Genomic DNA, 22,981 nt, shown 5'->3' with positions numbered 1-22,981 from the left:
AAATAATATTTAAGGCAACATTGTGGTCCTTGGAAAATACCTGGGTGACACCACAGAGCTCAAGTATCTAAGCTCTGGGAAGAATGTGTAAGCACAACAGCCATGACTGTTGCGGGGAGATAGTCCAGTACTTCTCCATCAACTCTTATCTATCCCTGGCCTAGTGTGCTGAGGGTGTATCATGATAGGTTACCACTTTCCTCTTCTGGTCTCACATGATCAGGCTCTACATGGGAATGCCACTTCTGAATCTTGTAAAAAGAGTCCCTTTATATTGGATTTGCCTGTGATAAATATAGTAAGGTACTTACTTATACACAAACAACAAATAAGATTTCAGGTGATTGGAATAGTTTTAGGGCAAGAAACAAGGTGTCTTGGTGAAAGTTTTGCATTTTTAAAATAAATTTGTATTAGGAAACCTCTGTTACCATGATTATATTGTAATGTGTTCCTAAAGAGATTTCTTAGGTAACTCTTAACTGTTTTATGCTGAGTTAGATCTGTGGAACTTAATCATATGTTAAGATTTAATCCATTCAATCTCACGCTTGCATTTTAATTACAACCCATACCAGGAAACCAGGAAACCTTAATATTGCTGAGTTGTCTTAATTTTACCAATTTGACTTTTGTAGGTCCCAAGGGTAACCCTGGTCTCCCTGGGAAGCCAGGACTTACAGGACCTCCTGGACTTAAAGGAAACATAGGCGATATGGGCTTTCCAGGTGAGTGATGAAAATTTCCCAAATATTTAGTTCCATTAATGGAAGATGGTTCACTATCTTTGTTATTAGAAATGAGACTGGTGTTGATAGAGTCAAACAGAGACAATATCTAAGGCAGTCAGTGGGTAGAGCTCTCTCATTACCCAAATATTTGAAGTGCGATTTAAGAGACAGAGCTTTAGAAAGAATTCACAAACTTACATTGTTTTCTCCAGCATACCCTTTCACTTAAACTTCCTTGAAAAATAAGCTTTTATATAATCCTGGTTGTAAAGCTCATTATTATATATATCAGAATTTGAAGAATTCTTTTTAAAAGTCTTTTTGCTTGGTCATGTGCATCATATATATCCCACAAACAATATTTTGTAAAAGATTGCATATTACAATATTTTGTAAAAGATTGCATATTACAAAAAGATTGCATAATACAATTACAATTGCATATTACAATATTTCTAACAGGCCCCCAGGGTGCAAAAGGGTCTCCTGGAGCTCCTGGAGTTCCTGGACAATCTGGATCCCCGGGATTACCTGGACAGAAAGGAGAAAAAGGTGATCCTGGTATTTCAGGCATTGGTCTTCCAGGTCTTCCTGGCCCAAAGGTAATCCTCCTCAGGTCTATGCCTGAGCAGATATGATTTTTCTTTAACATTGTACTCGTTCCTAATTCTTACTTAAACAAACTATAGAATGACGTGGTATAGTCTGGGCAAGAAGTTCATTCCTTCTCTTTTCTCCTATATTGTAAGGAGATATATTTTAGGTTTGCAGACAGTCCAAAATAAGGGGGGGAAATCTTTCTGATTTCTTTATTTTCCCTCTATCTTACTCTTTGAGCATGTTTCAGTAACCCAAAAGCATATTTCTGCCTAGCTTGGGGTTTTTTTTTTTTTTCCTTTTTAGTGATGGAGTTGTTGGTCTTTGTCCTAATATTATTATTAACTAATTTGAAGAGGCTTATAGGCAAAGTAACTTATAAAATTAATGAAGGTGCAGTAGTATTCTTAACTGCATATCTGAGGTGTTTCTCCGAAAACAGTTTTACATATCTCTCTCTGTCCCTAGTCAGTGTGAAAACTTTGGTGGTATTTCTCAAGCAATCAAATCTAGAACTTGTTTAAGAATCACTGGACTCACAAATGTTTGATAACTGCTTAATTCCATGTAAAAAGGTAGTAATTGCTATTGATTTGCAGAAGTATTTTATAACTAGCAGAGAGGTATCCATTGTCTAATATATACGTTGCAAGTATTTTCTCCCAGTGAATTGTTTGTCTTATAACGATGTTTAATCATTCGGTTACAACACAAAAGCTGAGAGTATTAGAAAAGGAATTGTGTTGCTCAACTTCCATGAAAGTAGTGAAACTTCCCACTGAGATAAGAAGTTATTGAATAACATTTTAAAGATAATTTCTTTTTAATAGTATACAAAAAGACTATATTTATTTTCTTTCTTTTTTTGGCTGCATCGGGTCTTAGTTGTGGCATGCGGGATCTTTTATTTGTTGCAGCGCGCGGGCTCTTCGTTGGGGTATGCAGGCTTCTCTCTAGTTGTGGTGCACGGGCTCCAGGGCACGTGGGCTCTGTAGTTTGTGGCACACAGCCTCTCTCATTGAGGCACGCAAGCTCTGTAGTTGTGGCACATGGGCTTAGTTGCCCTGCGGCATGTGGGACCTTAGTTCCCCAACCAGGGATCGAACCCGTGTCCCCTGCATTGTAAGGCGGATTCTTTACCACTGGACCACCAGGGAAGTCCCCAAAAAGAATATCTTTTGATTGCCCAGTCCGTCAACTTATTTTAAGAAGTAATCAAGAGAAATTTCTGCATATTAATTGTGGATTAACAGTATAAAGTTTATTGAAATGAATCTTAATTTTTTCTATTTAAATTTTATCAGTAATACATGAACACATATTTTACTAAAAATAATAATACAGACATATCAAGGGCAAAAGTGAAAATCTCCTTTATAACACATCTTCTTTATTCCATTCCCTTCCCCATAGAATCCACTGTTAATAGTTGGTGTGTAAATTTGAATCCCTTGCAACATATTCTCTTTCTCTTTCTCTCTCTCTTTCTCTCAGTACACACACACACACACACACGCACACACACGCACACACATATATACACACAGAATTTTGTTTTTTCTATAGTTTGTGTATATGTAGAATCATAGAATACACACTCTTCTGTATGCTACCTTATCACTTATGCCTTTTAATATTTCTTCTTTCAGTATATCTTAATCAGTTTTCTTCCTCAGTGTACATCATTGTTAATGGCTGCATGATATCCTACTTCTGTTGCAATTCATATCATAATGAACATTCTTACACATATCTGTGGACACATGTACAATTATTTATACTGTAGAGATTCATAAAAGTGAAATTGCTGGGTCAAAAGATATGTGCATTTCAATTTTTGTCTTTTTAAGTTTTTATATTAATAGTAACAAATTAGACTGATTTTAAAAATCAACCAGCACACCGTAGTGTATACAGAAGTAGAAATATAATGTTGTACACATGAAACTTTTATGTATAATGTTATAAATCAATAAAAATAAAATCAACCAGTATGAAGTGATGTAAAATGAGAACTCGTCTTTCCACACATTTACATACTCCAAATCCACAGTTCTTCCCCAAGGTAACCACGTTTAGTAGTTCCTCATGTATTTGTACAGAAAAGGCTTTTTACGCATATATATATTTGTATATATGATAGGTATTTCATCAATTTTAAGACTCAGTTTTGTACAATTCAAAATCTCTGATATTGAGGTGCATCTTACAATGGGAAACATCTTACGATGATAATTAGAAGCATTTTTCCCTCAGTTATTGATGCATGGAATGATGTGGCATCTTCGAATGGAAGTTATATTTTTATTTATATGCATGAAATCATATTCAGTACTATATATCTGCTCTGGACCTAGTGGTCATAGTTTGTAGATCTTAGCATACTTTCTTTATCAGCCTATAAATATACACCTCATTCTTTTTCATAATTATAAAGTATTTTCTGTTTAGGTTAACCATAAATAATTTAACCTATTATTAGTACTGAAGTTGTTTCTATATTTTCATGATTACAAACATATGTTGCACTGAAATTCTTATCCATATCTACATAAATATCTTAAGATTATTTGGTAAATATTGCCATAGAATAAATTCTGAATAGATTTGCTGGAATCCAGCATACATATGTCTTTTTGTTTTTTACATCTTTATTGGAGTATAATTGCTTTACAATGGTGTGTTAGTTTCTGTTTTATAACAAAGTGAATCAGTTATACATATACATATATCCCCATATCCCCTCCCTCTTGCATCTCCCTCCCACCCTCCCTATCCCACCCCTCTAGGTGGTCACAAAGCACCGAGCTGATCTCCCTGTGCTATGCGGCTGCTTCCCACTAGCTATCTATTTTATCTTCGGTAGTATATGTAAGTCCATGCCACTCTCTCACTTCGTCCCAGCTTACCCTTCCCCCTCCCCGTGTCCTCAAGTCCATTCTCTACATCTGCGTCTTTATTCCTGTCCTACCCCTAGGTTCTTCACATCCATTTTTTTTTTTTAGATTCCATATATATGTGTTAGCATACGGTATTTGTTTTCTCTTTCTGACTTACTTCACTCCGTATGACAGACTCTAGGTCCATCCACCTCACTACAAATAACTCAATTTCGTTTCTTTTTATGGCTGAGTAATATTGCACTGTATATATGTGCCACATCTTCTTTATCCATTCATCTGTTGATGGACACTTAGGTTGCTTCCATGTCCTGGCTACTGTAAATAGAGCTGCAATGAACATTGTGGTACATGACTCTTTTTGAATTATGGTTTTCTCAGGGTATATGCCCAGTAGTGGAATTGCTGGGTCGTATGGTAATTCTATTTTTAGATTTTTGAGGAACCTCCATACTTTTCTTCCTAGTGGCTGTATCAATTTACATTCCCACCAACAGTGCAAGAGGGTTCCCTTTTCTGCACACCCTCTCCAGCATTTATTGTTTGTAGATTTTTTGATGATGGCCATTCTAACTGGTGTGAGTTGATGCCTCATTGTCGTTTTGATTTGCATTTCTCTAATGATTAGTGATGTTGAGCATTCTTTCATGTGTTTGTTGGCAGTCTGTATATCTTCTTTGGAGAAATGTCTGTTTAGGTCTTCTGCCCATTCTTGGACTGGGTTGTTTGTTTTTTTGATATTGAGCTACATGAGCTGCTTATAAATTTTGGAGATTAATCCTTTGTCAGTTGCTTCATTTGCAAGTATTTTCACCCATTCTGAGGGTTGTCTTTTCGTCTTCTTTATGTTTTCCTTTGCTGTGCAAAAGCTTTGCAGTTTCATTAGGTCCCATTTGTTTATTTTTGTTTTTATTTCCATTACTCTAGGAGGTGGGTCAAAAAGGATATTGCTGTGATTTATATCATAGAGTATTCTGCCTATGTTTTCCTCTAAGAGTTTTATAGTGTCTGGCCTTACATATAGGTCTTTAATCCATTTTGAGTTTATTTTTGTGTATGGTGTTAGGGAGTGTTCTAATTTCATTCTTTTACATGTAGCTGTCCAGTTTTCCCAGCACCACTTATTGAAGAGACTGTATTTTCTCCATTGTATATTCTTGCCTTCCTGGTATAAACCCCACTTGATCATGGTGTATGATCCTTTTAATGTACTGTTGGATTCTCTTTGCTAGTATTTTGTTGATGATTTTTGCATCTATGTCGATCAGTGATATTGGCCTGTAGTTTTCTTTCTTTGTGACATCTTGGTCTGGTTTTGGTATCAGGGTGATGGTGGCCTCGTAGAATGAGTTTGGGAGTGTTCCTCCCTCTGCTATCTTTTGGAAGAGTGTGAGAAGGATAGGTGTTAGCTCTTCTCTAAATGTTTGATAGAATTCGCCTGTGAAGCCATCTGGTCCTGGGCTTTTTGTTGGTTGGGAGATTTTTAATCACAGTCTCAATTTCAGTGCCTGTGACTGGTCTGTTTATATTTTCTATTTCTTCCTGGTTCAGTCTCGGAAAGTTGTGCTTTTCTAAGAATTTGTCCATTTCTTCCAGGTTGTCCATCTTATTGGCATATAGTTGCTTGTAGTAATCTCTCATGATCCTTTATATTTCTGCAGTGTCAGTTGTGACTTCTCCTTTTTCATTTCTAATACTATTTTAAAGGATCTTTTTTTTTTTAGATGTTGGGGGTAGGAATTAATTAATTAATTTTTGCTGTGTTGGGTCTTCATTTCTGTGCAAGGGCTTTCTCTAGTTGTGGCAAGCAGGGGCCACTCTTTATCGCGGTGCGCGGGCCCCTCGCTATCACGGCCTCTCTTGTTGCGGAACACAGGCTCCAGACGCGCAGGCTCAGTAGTTGTGGCTTATGAGCCTAGTTGCTCTGCAGCATGTGGGATCTCCCCAGACCAGGGCTCGAACCCATGTCCCCTGCATTAGCAGGCAGATTCTCAACCACTGCGCCACCAGGGAAGCCCTCTAATACTATTAATTTGAGTCTTCTCCCTTTTTGTCTTCGTGAGACTGGCTAATGGTTTATCAATTTTGCTTATCTTCTCAAAGAGCCAGCATTTAGTTTTACTGATCTTTGCTATTGTTCCCTTCATTTCTTTTTCATTTATTTCTGATCTGATCTTTATGATTTCTTTCCTGCTGCTAACTTTGGGGGTTTTTTGTTCTTCTTTCTCTAATTGCTTTAGGTGTAAGATTAGGTTGTTTATTTGAGGTTTTTCTTGTTTCTTGAGGTGGGATTGTATTGCTATAAACTTCCCTCTTAGAACTGCTTTGGCTGTATCCCTTAGGTTTTGGGTCATCGTGTTTTCATTGTCATTTGTTTCTAGGTGTTTTTTTATTTCCTGTTTGATTTCTTCAGTGATCTCTTGGTTATTTAGTAGTGTAAGGTTTAGCCTCCATGTGTTTGTATTTTTAACAGATTTTCTTCTGTAATTGATATCTAGTCTGAACGCGTTGTGGTTGGAAAACATACTTGATATGATTTCAGTTTTCTTAAATTTACCAAGACTTGATTTGTGACCCAAGATATGACCTATTCTGGAGAATGTTCCATGGGCACTTGAGAAGAAAGTGAATTCTGTTGTTTTTGGATGGAATGTCCTATAAATATCAATGAAGTCCATCTTCTTTAATGTATCATTTAAAGCTTGTGTTTCCTTATTTATTTTCATGTTGGATGGTCTGTCCATTGGTGAAAGTGGGGTGTTAAAGTCCCCTACTATTATTGTGTTACTGTCGATTTCCCCTTTTATGGCTGTTAGCATTTGCCTTACATATTGAGGTGCTCCTATGTTGGGTGCATAAATATTTACAATTGTTATATCTTCTTCATGGATTGATCCCTTGATCATTATGTAGTGTCCTTCTTTGTCTCTTGTAATAGTCTTTATCTTCAAGTCTATTTTGTCTGATACGAGAATTGCTACTCCAGCTTTCTTTTGATTTCCATTTGCATGGAATATCTTTTTCCATCCCCTCACTCTCAGTCTGTATGTGTCCCTAGGTCTGAAGTGGGTCTCCTGTAGACAGCATATATACAGGTCTTGTTTTTGTATCCATTCAGCCAGTCTATGCATTTTGTTTGGAGCATTTAATCCATTTACATTTAAGGTAATTATCAATATGTATGTTCCTATTACTGTTTTCTTAGCTGTTTTGCTTTTGTTATTGTAGGTCTTTTCCTCCTTTTGTGTTTCCTGGCTAAAGAAGTTCCTTTAGCATTTGTTGTAAAGCTGGTTTGGTGGTGCTGAATTCTCTCAGCTTTTGCTTGTCTGTAAAGGTTTTAATTTCTCTGTCGAATCTGAATGAGATCCTGGCTGGGTAGAGTCATCTTGATTGTAGGTTTTTCCTTTTCGTCACTTTAAATATGTCCAGCCACTCCCTTCTGGCTTGCAGAGTTTCTGCTGAAAGATCAGCTGTTAACCTTATGGAGATTCCCTTGTGTGTTATTTGTTGTTTTTCCCTTGCTGCTTTTAATATGTTTTCTTTGTATTTAATTTTTGATAGTTCGATTAATATGTGTCTTGGCATGTTTTCCTTGGATTTATCCTGTATGGGACTCTCTGTGCTTCCTGGACTTGACTGATTATTTCCTTTCCCAAATTAGGGAAGTTTTCAACTATAATCTCTTCAAATATTTTCTCAGTCACCTTTTTTTTCTCTTCTTCTTCTGGGACCCCTATAATTCGAATATTGGTGCATTTAACGTTGTCCCAGAGTTCTCTGAGACCGTCCGTAATTCTTTTCATTCTTTTTTCTTTATTCTGTTCTGTGGTAGTTATTTCCACTATTTTATCTTCCAGGTCACTTATCCGTTCTTCTGCCTCAGTTATTCTGCTATTGATTCCTTGTAGAGAATTTTTAATTTCATTTATTGTGTTGTTCATCATTGTTTGTTTGCTCTTTAGTTCTTCTAGGTCCTTGTTAAACGTTTCTTGTATTTTCTCCATTTTATTTCCACGATTTTAGATCATGTTTACTATCATTACTCTGAATTCTTTTTCAGGTAGACTGCCTATTTCCTCTTCATTTGTTTGGTTTGGTGGGTTTTTACCTTACTTCTTCATCTGCTGTGTGTTTCTCTGTCTTCTCATTTTGCTTAACTTACTGTGTTTGGGGTCTCCTTTTTGCAGGCTGAAGGTTAGTAGTTCCCATTATTTTTGGTGTCTGCCCCCAGTGGCTAAGGTTGGTTCATTGGGTTGTGTAGGCTTCCTGGTGGAGGGGACTTGTGCCTGTGTTCTGGTGGGTGAACCTGGATCTTGTCTTTCTGATGGGCAGGACCGTGTCTGGTGGTGTGTTTTGCGGTGTCTGTGACCTTATTATGATTTTAGGCAGCCTCTCCGCTAATGGGCGGGGTTGTGTTCCTGTCTTGCTAGTTGTTTGGCACAGGGTGTCCAGCACTGTAGCTTGCTGGTCATTGAGTGTACCTGGGTCTTAGTGTTCAGATGGAGATCTCTGGGAGAGCTTTCACCGTTTGATATCACGTGGAGCTGGAGGCGTCTGGTGGACCAATGTCCTGAACTCGCCTCTCCCACCTCAGAGCCACAGGACTGACACCCAGCCGGAGCACCAAGACCCTGTCGGCCACACGGCTCAGAAGAAAAGGGAGAAAAAAAGAAAGAAAGAAAGAAAAAATAAAATAAAGTTATTAAAATAAGAAATAATTATTAAAAATAAAAACAATTAAAAAGTAATAAAACAAAACAAACAAAAAAAACCAGACAGACAGAACCCTAGGAAAAATGGTAAAAGCAAAACTCTACAGACAACATCACCCAAAGAAGCATGAACATACACACTCACAAAAAGAGAAAAAGGAAAATAATATATATATCATTGTTCCCAAAGTCCACCGCCTCAATTTTGGGATGATTTGTTGTCTATTCAGGTATTCCACAGATGCAGAGTGCATCATGTTGATTGTGGAGATTTGATCCGCTGCTCCTGAGGCTGCTGGGAGAAATTTCCCTGTCTCTTCTTTGTTCACACAGCTCCTGGGGTTCAGCTTTGAATTTGGCCCCACCTCTGCATGTAGGTCACCTGAGGGCATCTGTTCTTCGCTCAGACAGGATGGGGTTAAAGGAGCAGCTGATTAGGGGGCTCTGGCTCACTCAGCCCGAGGTGGGCATGGAGGGGTACGGAATGCAGGGCGAGCCTGCGGTGGCAGAGGCACACATGTCTTTGCACCAGCCTGAGGCGCGCCATTTGTTCTCCCTGGGAAGTTGTCCCTGGATCACGGGACCCTGGTAGTGGCGGGCTACACAGGCTCCAGGGAGGGGTGGTATGGATAGTGACCTGTGCTTGCACACAGGCTTCTTGGTGGCTGCAGCAGCAGCCTTAGCATTTCATACCCGTCTCTGGTGTCCGCGCTGATAGCCGCGTCTCGCGCCTGTCTCTGGAGCTTGTTTAGGCGGTGCTGTGAATCCCCTCTCCTCGCACACCCCGAAACAATGGTCTCTTCCCTCTTAGGCAGGTCCAGACTTTTTCCCTGACTCCCTCCCGGCCAGTTCTGGCTCACTAGCCCCCTTCAGGCTGTCTTCACGTGGCCAACCCCAGTCCTGTCCCTAGGATCTGACCTCCGAAGCCCGAGCCTCAGCTCCCAGCCCCCACCCGCCCTGGTGGGTGAGCAGACAAGCCTCCCGGGCTGGTGAGTGGTGGTCAGCACCGATCCTCTGTGCGGGAATCTCTCCACTTTGCCCTCTGTATCCCTGTTGCTACGCTCTCCTCCGTGGCTCCGAAGCTTCCCACTGCCATCCCCCATCTCCACCAGCGAAGGGGCTTCCTAGTGTGTGGAAACTTTTCCTCCTTCACAGCTTCCTCCCCAAGGGACAGGTCTCATCCCTATTCTTTTTTCTCTGTTTTTCCTTTTTTCTTTTGCCCTACCCAGGTACGTGGGGAGTTTCTTCTGCCAGCGTTCAGTAGGTGTTCTGTAGGAGCTGTTCCACATGTAGATGTATTTCTGATGTATTTGTAGGGAGGAAGGTGATCTCCACGTCTTTCTCTTCTGCCATCTTGAAGGTCTTCCTCTAATTGCTGCTTTTCCTCATTTTCTCGTGGAGTGTCTAACTTTTTTTCCCTTGTTGCTTAGTCTGGTTTCCCTTGCTCATAGGGGGCCGCATGCAGAGTTCTCGCACCTGGCCCTTCAGACCAGAGTTCCTCCTGGGAAATAACTGTGCCAACACCTCAGCTCTGGGATGGTGTGCAGAAGCCTGTATATTCCTTTTTAATATTGATAGTTACTGGCAAATTTTTCTAATTAAATAGCTCTACTGCTTGATACTCCCTTGATCAGTGTAAGAAATTTTCTATTTTCTCCTCATTTTACAAGTATTAGGTATTATCAGTCTTTCTAATTTTGCCAATCTAATGGGTAAAAAGTAGCATATCATTGTTTAAATTTGAATTTTCCTGATTCCAAGTGAGATTTCTTCTATGTATATCTGCTCAGCAAATTTTCTATTCATACTCTTTGCCTCATTTTTTAGAAGGGGATTTGCTTATGTATTTCCTATTGATTTGTAAAAGTACTTTATAAACACCAAAGATGCATCCATTGTCTATTATATATGTTGCAAATAGTTTCTCCCAGTCAGTTGCTTGTCTTACTACAGTGTTTACTGTATATTTCATCAAGTAGAAGTTTAACATTTTAACATAAACGAATGTTATACTCATTCATTCATTCAAAAAATACCTATTGAGTATGTATGATGTGCCAGGAACTATTTTAGGTGCTGGAGATAGAGTATGAGTGAAACAAATTCACTGCCTGCATGGAGTTTACATCTAGTCAGTGAACAAAATAAACAAAATAAATAAGTTTGTTAGAAGGTATTGCAAAATTAGAGTGAGGCTTGGGGATAAGAATTGCTGAGAAATGTTACATTTTTTAAAATAGGGTAGTAAGGAAAAGCTTCTCTGATAACAATTGTTTAAGTGGCTTCATGCAATGAGGGGGTTAGTCATTCAAAGACCCTGGCATTTCGAGAAATATAAATGAGGCTAGTGTGAATTAAGCCAAGTATTGAGGTGAAAGTCAGTAGGAGATGAGATCAGGTTGGTAATGGAGGGTAGATTATCTAGGGCTTTTTAGATCATAGTAAGGCTTATACTCCTAAGTGAAATAAGGGACAAGTGGAAGGAATAACATGATTGTACTTTAATTAAAAAAAAAAATCACAGCTCTCATTTTGGATATAAATCACAGAGGAGTAAGGATGAAAAGAGTGAGACCAATTATGACACTTTTTATTATTATTATTTTATTTTTATTTTTATTTATAATACAAACTAGAGATGTTGATAGCTTGGATCAGGGTGGTGGCAGTGGAAGTGATAAGAAACTGTCATAATCTTAAGATATTTTCCAAGTCAAGTCAGCAAGATTTGTGTATGGAATATGAGAGAAAGAGAGATGTCAAGAATGACTCTAAAGTTTTTATCTGAGCAACTGCAAGAATGGAGTTGCTACATACTTAGATAGGAAAGATTTGGGGAGAAACAGATTTGGCAGAAAAGATCAGGAGCATAGTTTTCTGAATGTTATGAAGACTTCTATATCTAAGATTATAAAAAGAATCCTATATATTTTATTCCAGTATTTGCATGATTTTGTTCTTTATGTTTACATCTTTAACCCATCTGACTTTTTCTGTGTGTTTTGCAAGGTGAGGAACTATATATTTTTTTCCAAATAAATTATCGAAATAACCCAAACCCATTTGTTATGAGCTCCATTCTTTACTCATTGATTTGAAATTACATTTTAAAATTTTTCTAAATTTGTTTATACATATTTTTTTCTAGACTGAGTGAACTTTAACATCCATATAGTGCAACCAAAATTACCATAATAATTCATCTCTGAAACTATAATGGATGGCCGCAGAAAACCATGTTTCAACTGGCCAGTGTCCACAGTATATTCAACTCTTCAAGCAAGAGGCTAACTCTTAGTTTTTCTATGCATCCTACAAGTATATTTCAATAAGGAAATCTACACTAAATTTGGACATTTGCAGAGCTGACAAAACCAGGAAATCATGTATTTGAAGTATCCTACTCTTTCTTTCAGGTGGTATTATTTTATCTTAAAATGATGACATATTTGAAAAATAAGATTTTACCTCTCAGTTCTAATAGGCACAGGCAGTCCTTGCTTTGTACAGTTCTGATATGCACAAATTTGTTACCACAGTTTAGTTAAATAGCATCAGTCCACAACAATATGGTTCAAATTTAATTTACCATGATATATTAGCTCTTCAATCCCTAAACCACTATGTAAATATCTACTGTGCATCATGATCAGTGAGCAGTCATTTCACTTCTTTCAAAATCTGTCAGTGATTCATCACTGTGAATCTATTGTTCCCATAATGCATTGACAGCAAAGTATGTAGGTGTGTTGCCTCTGTCTCTCATTGATAAACCAAACTGAAATTTAACAAAAATGGATAATCAAAAGAGAAAATTGACCAACAATGATGAAAGTGCAGTAAAAAAAAAAAGGAAAGGTGATAATACTGGAAATGAAATTTAAATCTAATGTAGATAGAGTTAGAGATGAAATAGCCAGCCAAAGGAATGTTGACACTGCCACCATTTGAGAGACTTTAGATGTGCAGCCAAGAAAGCTAGCGAAGTTGAAATGATCAACATATGAACTTGACTCTCTATACATGTATAACTGACAGGAAGAGGGATTTTAGTGTTTTGAGAGAAACTTTTACAGGTCATAGAATGATCATATTTTTCCCATTGATTTTTAAAATCTCTTTACATGGTTTCATCTTGCATTTTCATTTTTATAGTCCAATACTGTTATGCAAAATGAAGAGTACCTGCCTATATTGTAAAGGAAGAGTAGAATAAAAGTTTCAGAAGACATGATAGTATGATTGGGGGATGTCAAGCATAAGAAAAAATTCTATAATTAGTGAGCTGTTAAGAAGTAAGGATAGTGGTAGAAGGTCAGATGGTAGTTTGTTTTACAAATGACACAATTTATGAGAAAGTGTCCTTGTTAGTCAAAAAGCATAATTAATATAGTACACTGAAAACCCTGGACAGGGAATCAATAGGCAGAACTTTGAGTCCCGAGTCTGTCTACATGACCTTGTAAGTCACTTAATTCTTTTGTATTTTCACTACTTTGTCAGTAAAATAGAAAGAAGAATTATACCTATTGCACAGAGTTATTGTGAGACTTCAGTTAGATTTAAAAATACACTTTGTAAATTATAAAGCACTCTATACAAAATGTTTGTCTGTGAGATGAGACAGCTGGGCTAGGTAGTACCTAAGATTTCTTCAACTCTTAAACTTAATGACTGTATTCTTTAAATGTGGCATAATATTTCTAACCTCCATTAATCCTTCTTAAAATCTAATCATACTACAGACTCAGAGCAATCCCCATCATAATCCCAGATAGCTTTTTTGCTGAAATTGACAAGCAGAAAGTCTTAGAAGAAAACATGATATATCTTCAGGACCTTGGGTTAGGGTAATTATTTCTTAGATATGACACCAAAAGCACAAGCAAACAAAGAAAAAATAAATGAATTGAACCACATTAAAATTTTGTGCTACAAATGATGGCATCAGGAAAGTGAAAAGACTACCCACAGAAAGGGAGAAAATATTTGCAAATTATATATCAGATAAGAGATTTGTATCCAGAGTATATTTTAAAAACTCTTATAATTCAATAAGAAAGCAAATAGACCAATTTTTAAATGGGCAAAGTCAATTGGGCCTAACAGACCTATACAGAACATTCCAACCCACAACAGCAGAGTATCTATTTTTTCAAGTGCACAAGAAACATTCTTCAGAATAGGGCATATGTTAGGCCACAAAATAAGTCTTGATAAATTTTAAAAGATTGGAACCATACAAAGTATCTTTTCCAGTTACAATAAAATGTAAACAGCAAAAGGAAAGCTGGAAAATTCACAAATATGTAGAAATTAAAGGACATACTCTTAACAACCAGTGGGACAAAGATGAGGACACAAGGGAAATTAGAAGATATCTTGAGACAAGTGGAAAAGAAAACACAACATACCAAAACTTATAGGATCCAGCAAAAGCAATGCTAAGAGGGAAATTTATAGTGTAAATGCTTGCATTAAAGAAGAAAGATCCTAAGTCAACAATTTACCTTCATACCTTCAGGAACTAGAAAAAGAAGAACAAACTCAACCCAAAGCTGGCAGAAGGAAGGAAATAATAAAGATTAAAACAGCAATAAATACAGTAGAGATTTAAAATAATAGAGAAAATCAGTAAAACCAAGAGTTGGTTCTTTTGAAAAGATGAACAAAATTGAAAAACCTTTAGCTAGGTTGGCTAAGAGAAAAAGAGAGAAGACTCAAATTTCTAAAATTAGAAATGAAAGAGGGTACATCACCACCAATTTTACAGAAATAAAAAGGATTATGAGGATACTATGAACAAGTGTACAACAACAAATTGGATAACTTTGAAATGGACAAATTCCTAAAAACACAAAATTTACCAAGACTGAATTATAAAGAATAGATTTTCTGAATAGACTTATAGCAACTAAGGTAGTATCTTCCTTGGGTGGTAAAGGATACCATAGGGTTCATTATTTTATAAACTTAGTTCATATTATTTTTCTCTAAGTTCATCGCCTTTTCTCTAAGTTCATCACCTTACACATACTCATTGAATCCCATGTACCGTGTTTTGGCCTGCTCAGGCAGCTTTGAGCCTTTATTTATCAATTTGTCCCTGTTAGCTTAAAATTTCACTACCTGGGAGAGGAAAGTAGCATGCAAACTTGAAGATCTTATTTTATACTCCCTTTCCTATATCATTTAGTAAAATGTTAAATAAGAGTATCTCTGCATCCACTCCTTAAATCCCTATTGTTAATATTTCCTAACTAAAGAAGAACCTATATATGGCTTGGTTCATGGTGTCTTTAATCTCCAAATATAAATTGAACTGTAAAAAAATTTAATAATTATGTGAGAACCACAACTTCCAACTGATTGGACTACTATTGCAATACTCTTCTTGCCATAAAACAGGGTATGGTTTTTACCCTTTCTCACCAGATATTTTCAACTCATTGTCCTGTGTTTTTTTTTTTTCTACTGGCAGTGCTTCTTCAGTTTTACAGTGGAACACAATAGCAGTGTTAGCTTTTTCACCAACTTTGATGTCTTCTATTCTGTATATTGAGGTCAGCCTGATATTTTATTCCAGGTCTTAGGTTATAGCATGGAATGGAAACGAGATTCTGTTATTAAGAGATAGTAGAGAATGACTATGATCCAAATACTCTTAGATAACCAATTTGGATTTTAACAGCAAAATAGGTATCAACTTGACTCCTTTTTCTACGTGGAGTGCCTGTTATACAGCACAGTGACCTTGAAAGCAGTTCTAGTTTCAGGCTTGTTAAAAAGCATTTTAGTCTTACAGTGTTACTGTATTTGTTAGGTAGTTTCACAATGTTAAATTTGACTCATTAGGGATGATATATTCCATTTTCAGTTATATCAAATCTCCCAAAAAATAAAAGTCTAGAACCAGACAGCTTCATTGGTAAGTTCTATCAAACATTTAAAGAAGAATTAATACCAATCCTTCTCAAATTCTCCCAAAAAAATAGAAGAGAAAGGAATACTTCAAAATTCATTTTATGAGGTGAGCATTACCCTGATACCAAAACCAGACGAGGATGCCACAAGAAGAGAAAATTACAGCCAATATCACTGATAAACACAGATGAAAAAATCCTCAATAAAATATTAGCAAACCAAACTCAAATACTTTAAAAGGATCATACACCATGATCAAGGGGAATTTTCCAGAGGTGCAAGGATGGCTTAACATCTGCAAATCAAACAATATTATACACCACATTAGCAAAATGAAGGGTAAAAATCATATGATCGTCACAATAGATGCAGAAACGCATTTGACAAAATTCAATACCCACATATGATAAAACTCTCAACAAAGTGGGCATAGAGGGAACATACCTCAACGTAATAAAGGCGATACATGATAATCCCACAGCTAGCGTCATACTCAATGGTGAAAAGCTGAAAGCTTTTCTTTTAAGATTAAGAACAAGCAAGGATGCCCACCCTTGTCACTTTTATTCAACATAGCATTAGAAGTCCTAGCCAAAGCAATTAAGCAAGGAAAAGAAAGAAAAAAACAATCAAATCGGAAGGGAAGAAGTAAAACTTGTTTGCAAATGACATGATATTATATATTTTTAAAACCCTAAAGACAACACCAAAAAACTGTTAGGACTAATAAACAAATTCAGTCAATCTGCAGGATACCAAATCAATATTAAAAAATGTGTTGTGTTTCTATACACTAATAATGAACTAGCAGAAAGAAAAATTAAGAAAACCATTCCATTCACAATTGCATCAAAAAGAAGAAAATATCTAGGAATAAATTTAACCAAGGGACTTGCACACTGAAAGCTGTAAGATGTTGATGAAAGAAATTGTAGAAGACACAGATAAAAGGAAGGATATTCCATGCTCATGGATTGGAAGAATTAATATTGTTAAAATGTCCATTCTACCAAAGCAATCTGTAGATTCAGTGCAATCCCTATAAAATTCCAGTGTCATTTTTTCAGAAAATAGAACAAACAATCCTAAAATTTGTATGGAACCATAAAAGACCTCAAATAGCTGATGCAATAGAAAAAAGGACAAAGCTGGAGGCATCACACTCCTTGATTTGAAACTATATTTCAAAGCTATAGTAATCAAAAAAGTATGAAGACTATATTTTCAGGGATCATTTGTATAGTTTGTTACTAGAGAAGTTTTTATGAACGCGTAGAGCACCCGAAACCACGAGAAGGAGGTGCAGCGTTCTCTCCTGAGTGTGAAGTCAGCTCTTGGTGTTACTTCTGCAACTGCCACTAGCCACTGATGATTGTTCTTCTCTTCCTTTGGGAGAGTAAGAGGGAGAGAACGCTGTCAGAGTTAAAAAACAAAAACAAAAACAAAAAAAAACCAAGATGGTATTCACACAAAAACAGACACATAGATCAATGGAGCAAAATAGAGATCCTAGAAATAAACTTAAGCATGTATGGTCAGTTAATTTATAACACAGAAGCCAAAACTATACAGTGGGGAAGGGACAGTCTCTTTAATAAATGGTGTTGGGAAAATTGGACAGCCACATGCAAAAAAATTGAAACTGGACCACTATCTTAACACCATACACAATAATCAACGCAAAGTGGATCAAAAATTTGAACATAAGACCTGAGACCATAAAACTCCTAAAAGAAAACACAAGTGGTAAACTCCTTGACATTGGTCTTGGCAATGAGTTTTTGAATTGGACTCCAAAGCAAAGGCAACAAAAACAAAAAAATAAACTAGTGGGACTACATCAAACTAAAATACTTCTGCACAGGAAAGGAAACCAACAAAATGAAAAGGTAGCCTACTAAATGGGAGAAAATATTTGCAAATCATATATCTGATTAGGAGTTAATATCTAAAATATATAAAGAACTCATTCAACTCAATAACAAAAAAATCAATCTGATTAAAAAATGAGCAGAGGGGCTTCCCTGGTGGCGCAGTGGTTGAGAGTCCGCCTGCCGATGCAGGGGACGTGGGTTCATGCCCCGGTCCGGGAAGATCCCACATGCCACGCATGGCTGCTGAGCCTCCGTGTCTGGAGCCTGTGCTCTGCAACGGGAGAGGCCACAACAGTGAGAGGCCCACGTACCGCACACACACACACAAAAATGAGCAGAGAATCTGAATAGACATTTTTCCAAAAAAGACATACCTATGGCCAATAGGTAGATGAAAAGGTTCTCAATATCACTAATCATCAGGAAAATGCAAATCAAAATAATGAGATATCACCTCACACCTTTTTGAATGGCTATTATCAAAAAAACAAAAAATAACAAGTGTTGGCAAAGATGTGGACAGAAGGAACTCTTGCACACTGTTTCTGGGACTGTAAACAGTATCCAGGTTCCTCAAAAAATTAAAAATAGAACTACCATATGATCCAGCAGTTCCCCTTCTGGGTATTTATCCAAAGAAAATGAAAGCACTAACTGGAAAAGATATATGCACCCCCATGTTTCTTGCAGCATTATTTACAGTGGCTAAGCAACCTAAATGTCCACTGATGGATGAATGGATAAAGAAGTGGTGTGTAAAAAAGAATGAAACCTTACCATTTGTCATAACATAGATGGACCTTGAGGGTATTACGCTAAGTGAAATAAGTCAAACAGATACCATGTGATGTCATTTATATGTGGAATCTAAAAACAAATAAAATCAAAACAATAAAACAAACAAAAACCAAGCTCATGGATATAGAGAATATATTGGTAGTTGCCAGAGGCAGGGGAGGGTGGGGGTGAGTGAAATAGGTGAAGGGGGTTAAAAAGTACAAACTTCTAGCAATAAATTAAATAAGTCATGGGGATGTAATATACTGCATGGTGACTATAGTTAATAAATTATATTGTATATTGAAAATTGCTTAAAACTTTTCCTCACAAGAACAAAAATTTTATAACTGTATGGTGATGGATACTAACTAGACTTACTATGGTGATCGTTTCACAGTATATGCACATATTGAATCATTATGTTGTACACCTGAAACTAATATGTCAATTATAGCTCAATTTAAAAAAGAATTATATCAAAGCTTGACATTAGAATAAATATAGATATTTGTGCTTTAAGTGTATGGATAAGTGTGGTTTAAGTCTTGCCTAGCTTTTGCTGAGAGTATTAGTAGACTAGAATTTTCCCTTCTCAGAGTGATTTATAGGATTCTTGGCCAGGTTGTTGATTTTCTGAGTACTCTTTTTCATTATCTTCTTGCTTATCTTTTTAGAAGCTCATTATTTTTTCTGCAAGTGTATGAATAATAAAAGTTTAGGTGAAACTTAAACTAGCAAATTGTAGTACTTTTCAGAAGTCCTAGTGAAAATTTACTTTCTTTTTTACAGTTCACTTGGTTTGAAGGAGTAGGGCCATACAGTGGTAAGAAGAACTGTATCAGGGAACAAGAACTGGTCAAAATTACAATTTGGGGTTATTTGTAGAATTTAAAATACTTCATTATAAATAATCAGAAGTTTATCTACTGCATTTCATGTTTACCATTAGCAGAATAATAGAATTTTCTTCTTGTTTTTTTAAATTTTGATATATGTCATTGGTTCATCAATAACAAGAAGAATTATGATAGTTTATTCAAAGCTTTTCTTTGTAAGTACGTAAGCTGGAACCAGTTCAATCCAAAATTCAATTGTATACCTATTATGTGTGTAAAAATATGCTAGATATTTGATTTATAATGGTTCAGACAGAAATACATATATTCCAAGCACAAGATTGTTAATTGTTTTTTAAGAAAGGGAAGTAAGGAGAAAAGTCATTAGTTTAAAAAGCTTTTACCATAGTGTGGAGACACTTGAGTCACAAATATATGATCTTACTCACCTAGACAAGCATAAGCACTAAATGAAAAAGAAAGTATTCAGCAGGTGATGTTGAACACTTTGTTGGACAGGTCATGGTCCTCATGAGCAGAGCAGTGAACACTGTGGTAGATTTAGTGTTATGACATATATTCTCATTGTTGTTGGGAAAAACTTGTTTTAATCGTGAAAGTGGGTATGAATTCTTCTAAGGCTTTATTAGAAGAAAACAATGCAAATGTTCGTTGAGCAAAAGTGCTTATATATGAATTATCTCTGACCCCAAAGAAGTTTTCAGTGTAATTGAAGAGTCAAGACATGCATATGTGAAAGCATTATAAACATAATGGAATAAGAACCTACCCTAAATTTTTAGGGTAGGCTTTCTGTCCTGGAAGTCTTCATGGAGGAAATGGGATTTGAGATGTCCACTGAAGAACTGATAGACTTCTTCATGTTAAGATGAAATTTCCCTTTTACAGTAGAACCTACTGTAATTATTATTTGACATGCTTATTGTAAGCCATGAATTTCATTGTAGTATACTAGGGATGATGATCACAGGTTCTGAAATCAAACTGCCTGGACCCAAACTCAGATTCTACCACTTATTAGCTGCATTACCATCAAATGGGGATAATAATAGTATCTTTCTTACAGAGTTAGGATTAATGAGAATAATGCATCTGCATATCATGGGAATAGCATGAGCTCTGGAGTCTGACAGATCTTGGTTCAAATCCCAGTTCTGCTACTTACCAGAGACCTTAGGCACTTGAGTTCTCCAAGATTCAGTTTTCTCATTTATAAATGGAGATGATAAAGCCTAAACCCAAGGGCTGTTGTGATGATTAAATGAAGAAATTTATGTAAAGCACTTAGTAGAGTGCCTGACATACAGTAGAAGCTCTACGAATAATTTTATGTTGTTATAAAATCTAAGTCATGTAGAGACTTCAGTTTTATCTTTCTATTCATGTTTTTAGGGTGAACCTGGTCTGCCAGGATACCCAGGGAACCCTGGTATCAAAGGTGCTATGGGAGATACTGGTTTGCCTGGATTACCGGGGAGCCCTGGAGCAAAAGGACAACCAGGCCTTCCTGGATTCCCTGGTAATATTACTTTTCTTAAATGCTTCCTTCTCTCCTTTCTTATCTACTCTAACCCGTGTCACAAAGCAACTTCTTAATTGACAGACTTCTGTTCTATTTCTCAATTAGCTATGGACCAGCAAAGCAATCTCGAACTAGCTCTTTAACATTTTTGCCGAAATTTCTTTCTGTAGAAAATGAAAATGGGCATTACCAACTCAGCAGGACAATATCCTGTGGGCAGAGAGCACTTTTGAGTCTTTGACTGCTAGCCACAAGTCAACTAAGAGGCCTTACTAGTTTGCTAGGTGATAATGTACACTGCTAAGCCCTAGCCTGCTGCTGATTCCCTTAGAATGTTGTACTCAGGCACAGGTGGGTAGCTGTTGGTAGAACAATCATGCAGTTCATTCAAATGATAAGGACTGAGTCATGCAAGCAAAGGGACTTAAGCGCTGTAGTCAAGTAGGTGGTCTGAACTCAATTGTTATAGTACCTGCTCTGTTTACGCTTGTATTTTTGTTTGTTTGTTTGTTTTTTGGATTGCACAGTGGCATGGATGCATTGGGCCTTTGGTTATCTTTTCCTTCACCTTTTTATTAAAGTATAGCATACAGTAAAATGTACAAGACAATAAATGAGTTTTTACATTTTATATATATATATATATATATATATATATATATATATATATATATATATATATCCATGTATGCACCACACACATCAAGGTATAAAACAGTTCCCTTACCCCATGAAGTTTACCTATGCCCCTTCACAGTGACACCCCCCTTCCCCAGGTAACCACTACTATGACTTCTATCACCACCAGTTAATTTTACCTGTTTTTGAAATTCACATAAATGGAATGATACAGTATATATCTTTGTGTCTAGCTTCTTTCACTCATCACTATGAATGTAAGATTCATTTATCTTGTTGCCAGTCAGCAGGTTTTGTGCTTTTTTTTTTATCATTGCTCCATAATATTCCATTGAAGAAATAAACCATAATCAATTACCCATTCTCTTCTTGATGGACTTTTGGGTTGTTTCCAGTTTGGGACTATTAAGGAAAAAGATGCTATTAACATTCTTTGACACGTCTTTTGCGGGGCACGTGTACTCATTTCTCTCACACAAAAACTTAGTGGTAGAATTACTGAATCAGAGGGTAGGTGTACATTTAACTTTAGTAGATGGTGCCAGTTTTCCAAAGTGATTTTATACATTACAGTCCCACCTGCAATGTATGAATGTCCATGGGTGGCTCCTGGTGGCTTGCCATAATCATATAGTAGTTAGTACTTTGTGTTGTGAAATGTCCAGTTGCCTGTATCCTCACCTCACTTGATATTGTCAGTCTTTTTAATTTTAGCAATTCTTGTGGTTATATAGAGGTATTTCAATGAAGTTTTAATGTACCTTTTCCTAATGAATGACAATGTTAAACACCTTTTCATATACTTATTGGCCATTTGGCATCTTTATGAAGTACCTGCTCCAAGTTTTTTTGCTCTTATTTAATGAGTTGTTTGCCTTTTTTCTTATTATTCAGAGCAGTTCTTTATATATTCTGGATATGTATTACAAATAGATTCTTTCTGTCTCAAATTTGCCTTTCACTCTCTTAATGCTGTCATGTGATGTTAATAAAGTCCTTTCTTACTCTTCTTTCATGGTTAGTGCTTTTGTGTCCTATTAAAGAAATATTTGCCTACTCAGGTTTATGGAAATATTCTAATTTTTTCTGTAACTTTCAATGTTTAAGGTTTAAGGTTTTATATTTAGGTTTATGGTCTGTCTCGAAGAAGAATAGTTTTATGGTGTGATTGGGGTCAAGGTTCATTTTTTTTCACACAGATGTCCAATTGCTCCACACTCTTTTTTTATTTTAAAGAAACTGAGTTCTTTTCTTCTGCTCATCGAAAGACACCATTAAGAAAATGAATAAGGAAGCTACAGACTAGGAGAAGACACTTGCAAAACATGTATCTCATAAATGACTGATATCTGGGATATATAAAGAACTTCTACAACTTAATAATAACCAGACATGCAATCCACTTTTCTAAATGCCGAAGACTTGGAACGTACATTTCACAAAAG

The 22,981-nt window shown here is 36.4% G+C and overlaps 1 protein-coding gene and 1 non-coding gene across 3 annotated transcripts in view; both read left to right on the top strand.

Moving 5' to 3' along the window:
- COL4A5 (collagen type IV alpha 5 chain) overlaps window positions 1–22,981 on the top strand; it is a 218,474-nt gene that overhangs the window by 166,834 nt on the left and 28,659 nt on the right. For both annotated transcript variants that reach the window (XM_033849377.2, XM_019949549.3), the window contains exons 35-37: window positions 639–728; window positions 1,194–1,333; window positions 20,768–20,894. In XM_033849377.2, coding sequence (XP_033705268.1) covers window positions 639–728; window positions 1,194–1,333; window positions 20,768–20,894 — 357 coding nt within the window. The remainder of the gene's footprint in view (window positions 1–638; window positions 729–1,193; window positions 1,334–20,767; window positions 20,895–22,981) is intronic.
- Window positions 17,077–17,287, top strand: LOC117310448 (small nucleolar RNA U3). Its single transcript, XR_004524599.1, has one exon. It is a non-coding gene; the product is annotated as a small nucleolar RNA U3 (small nucleolar RNA).

This window comes from Tursiops truncatus, chromosome X (genome assembly GCF_011762595.2).
Source record: "Tursiops truncatus isolate mTurTru1 chromosome X, mTurTru1.mat.Y, whole genome shotgun sequence".
NCBI lineage: Eukaryota > Metazoa > Chordata > Mammalia > Artiodactyla > Delphinidae > Tursiops > Tursiops truncatus.
Note: the sequence above shows the minus strand (reverse complement) of the source record. Positions and strands in the feature narration are given on the sequence as shown.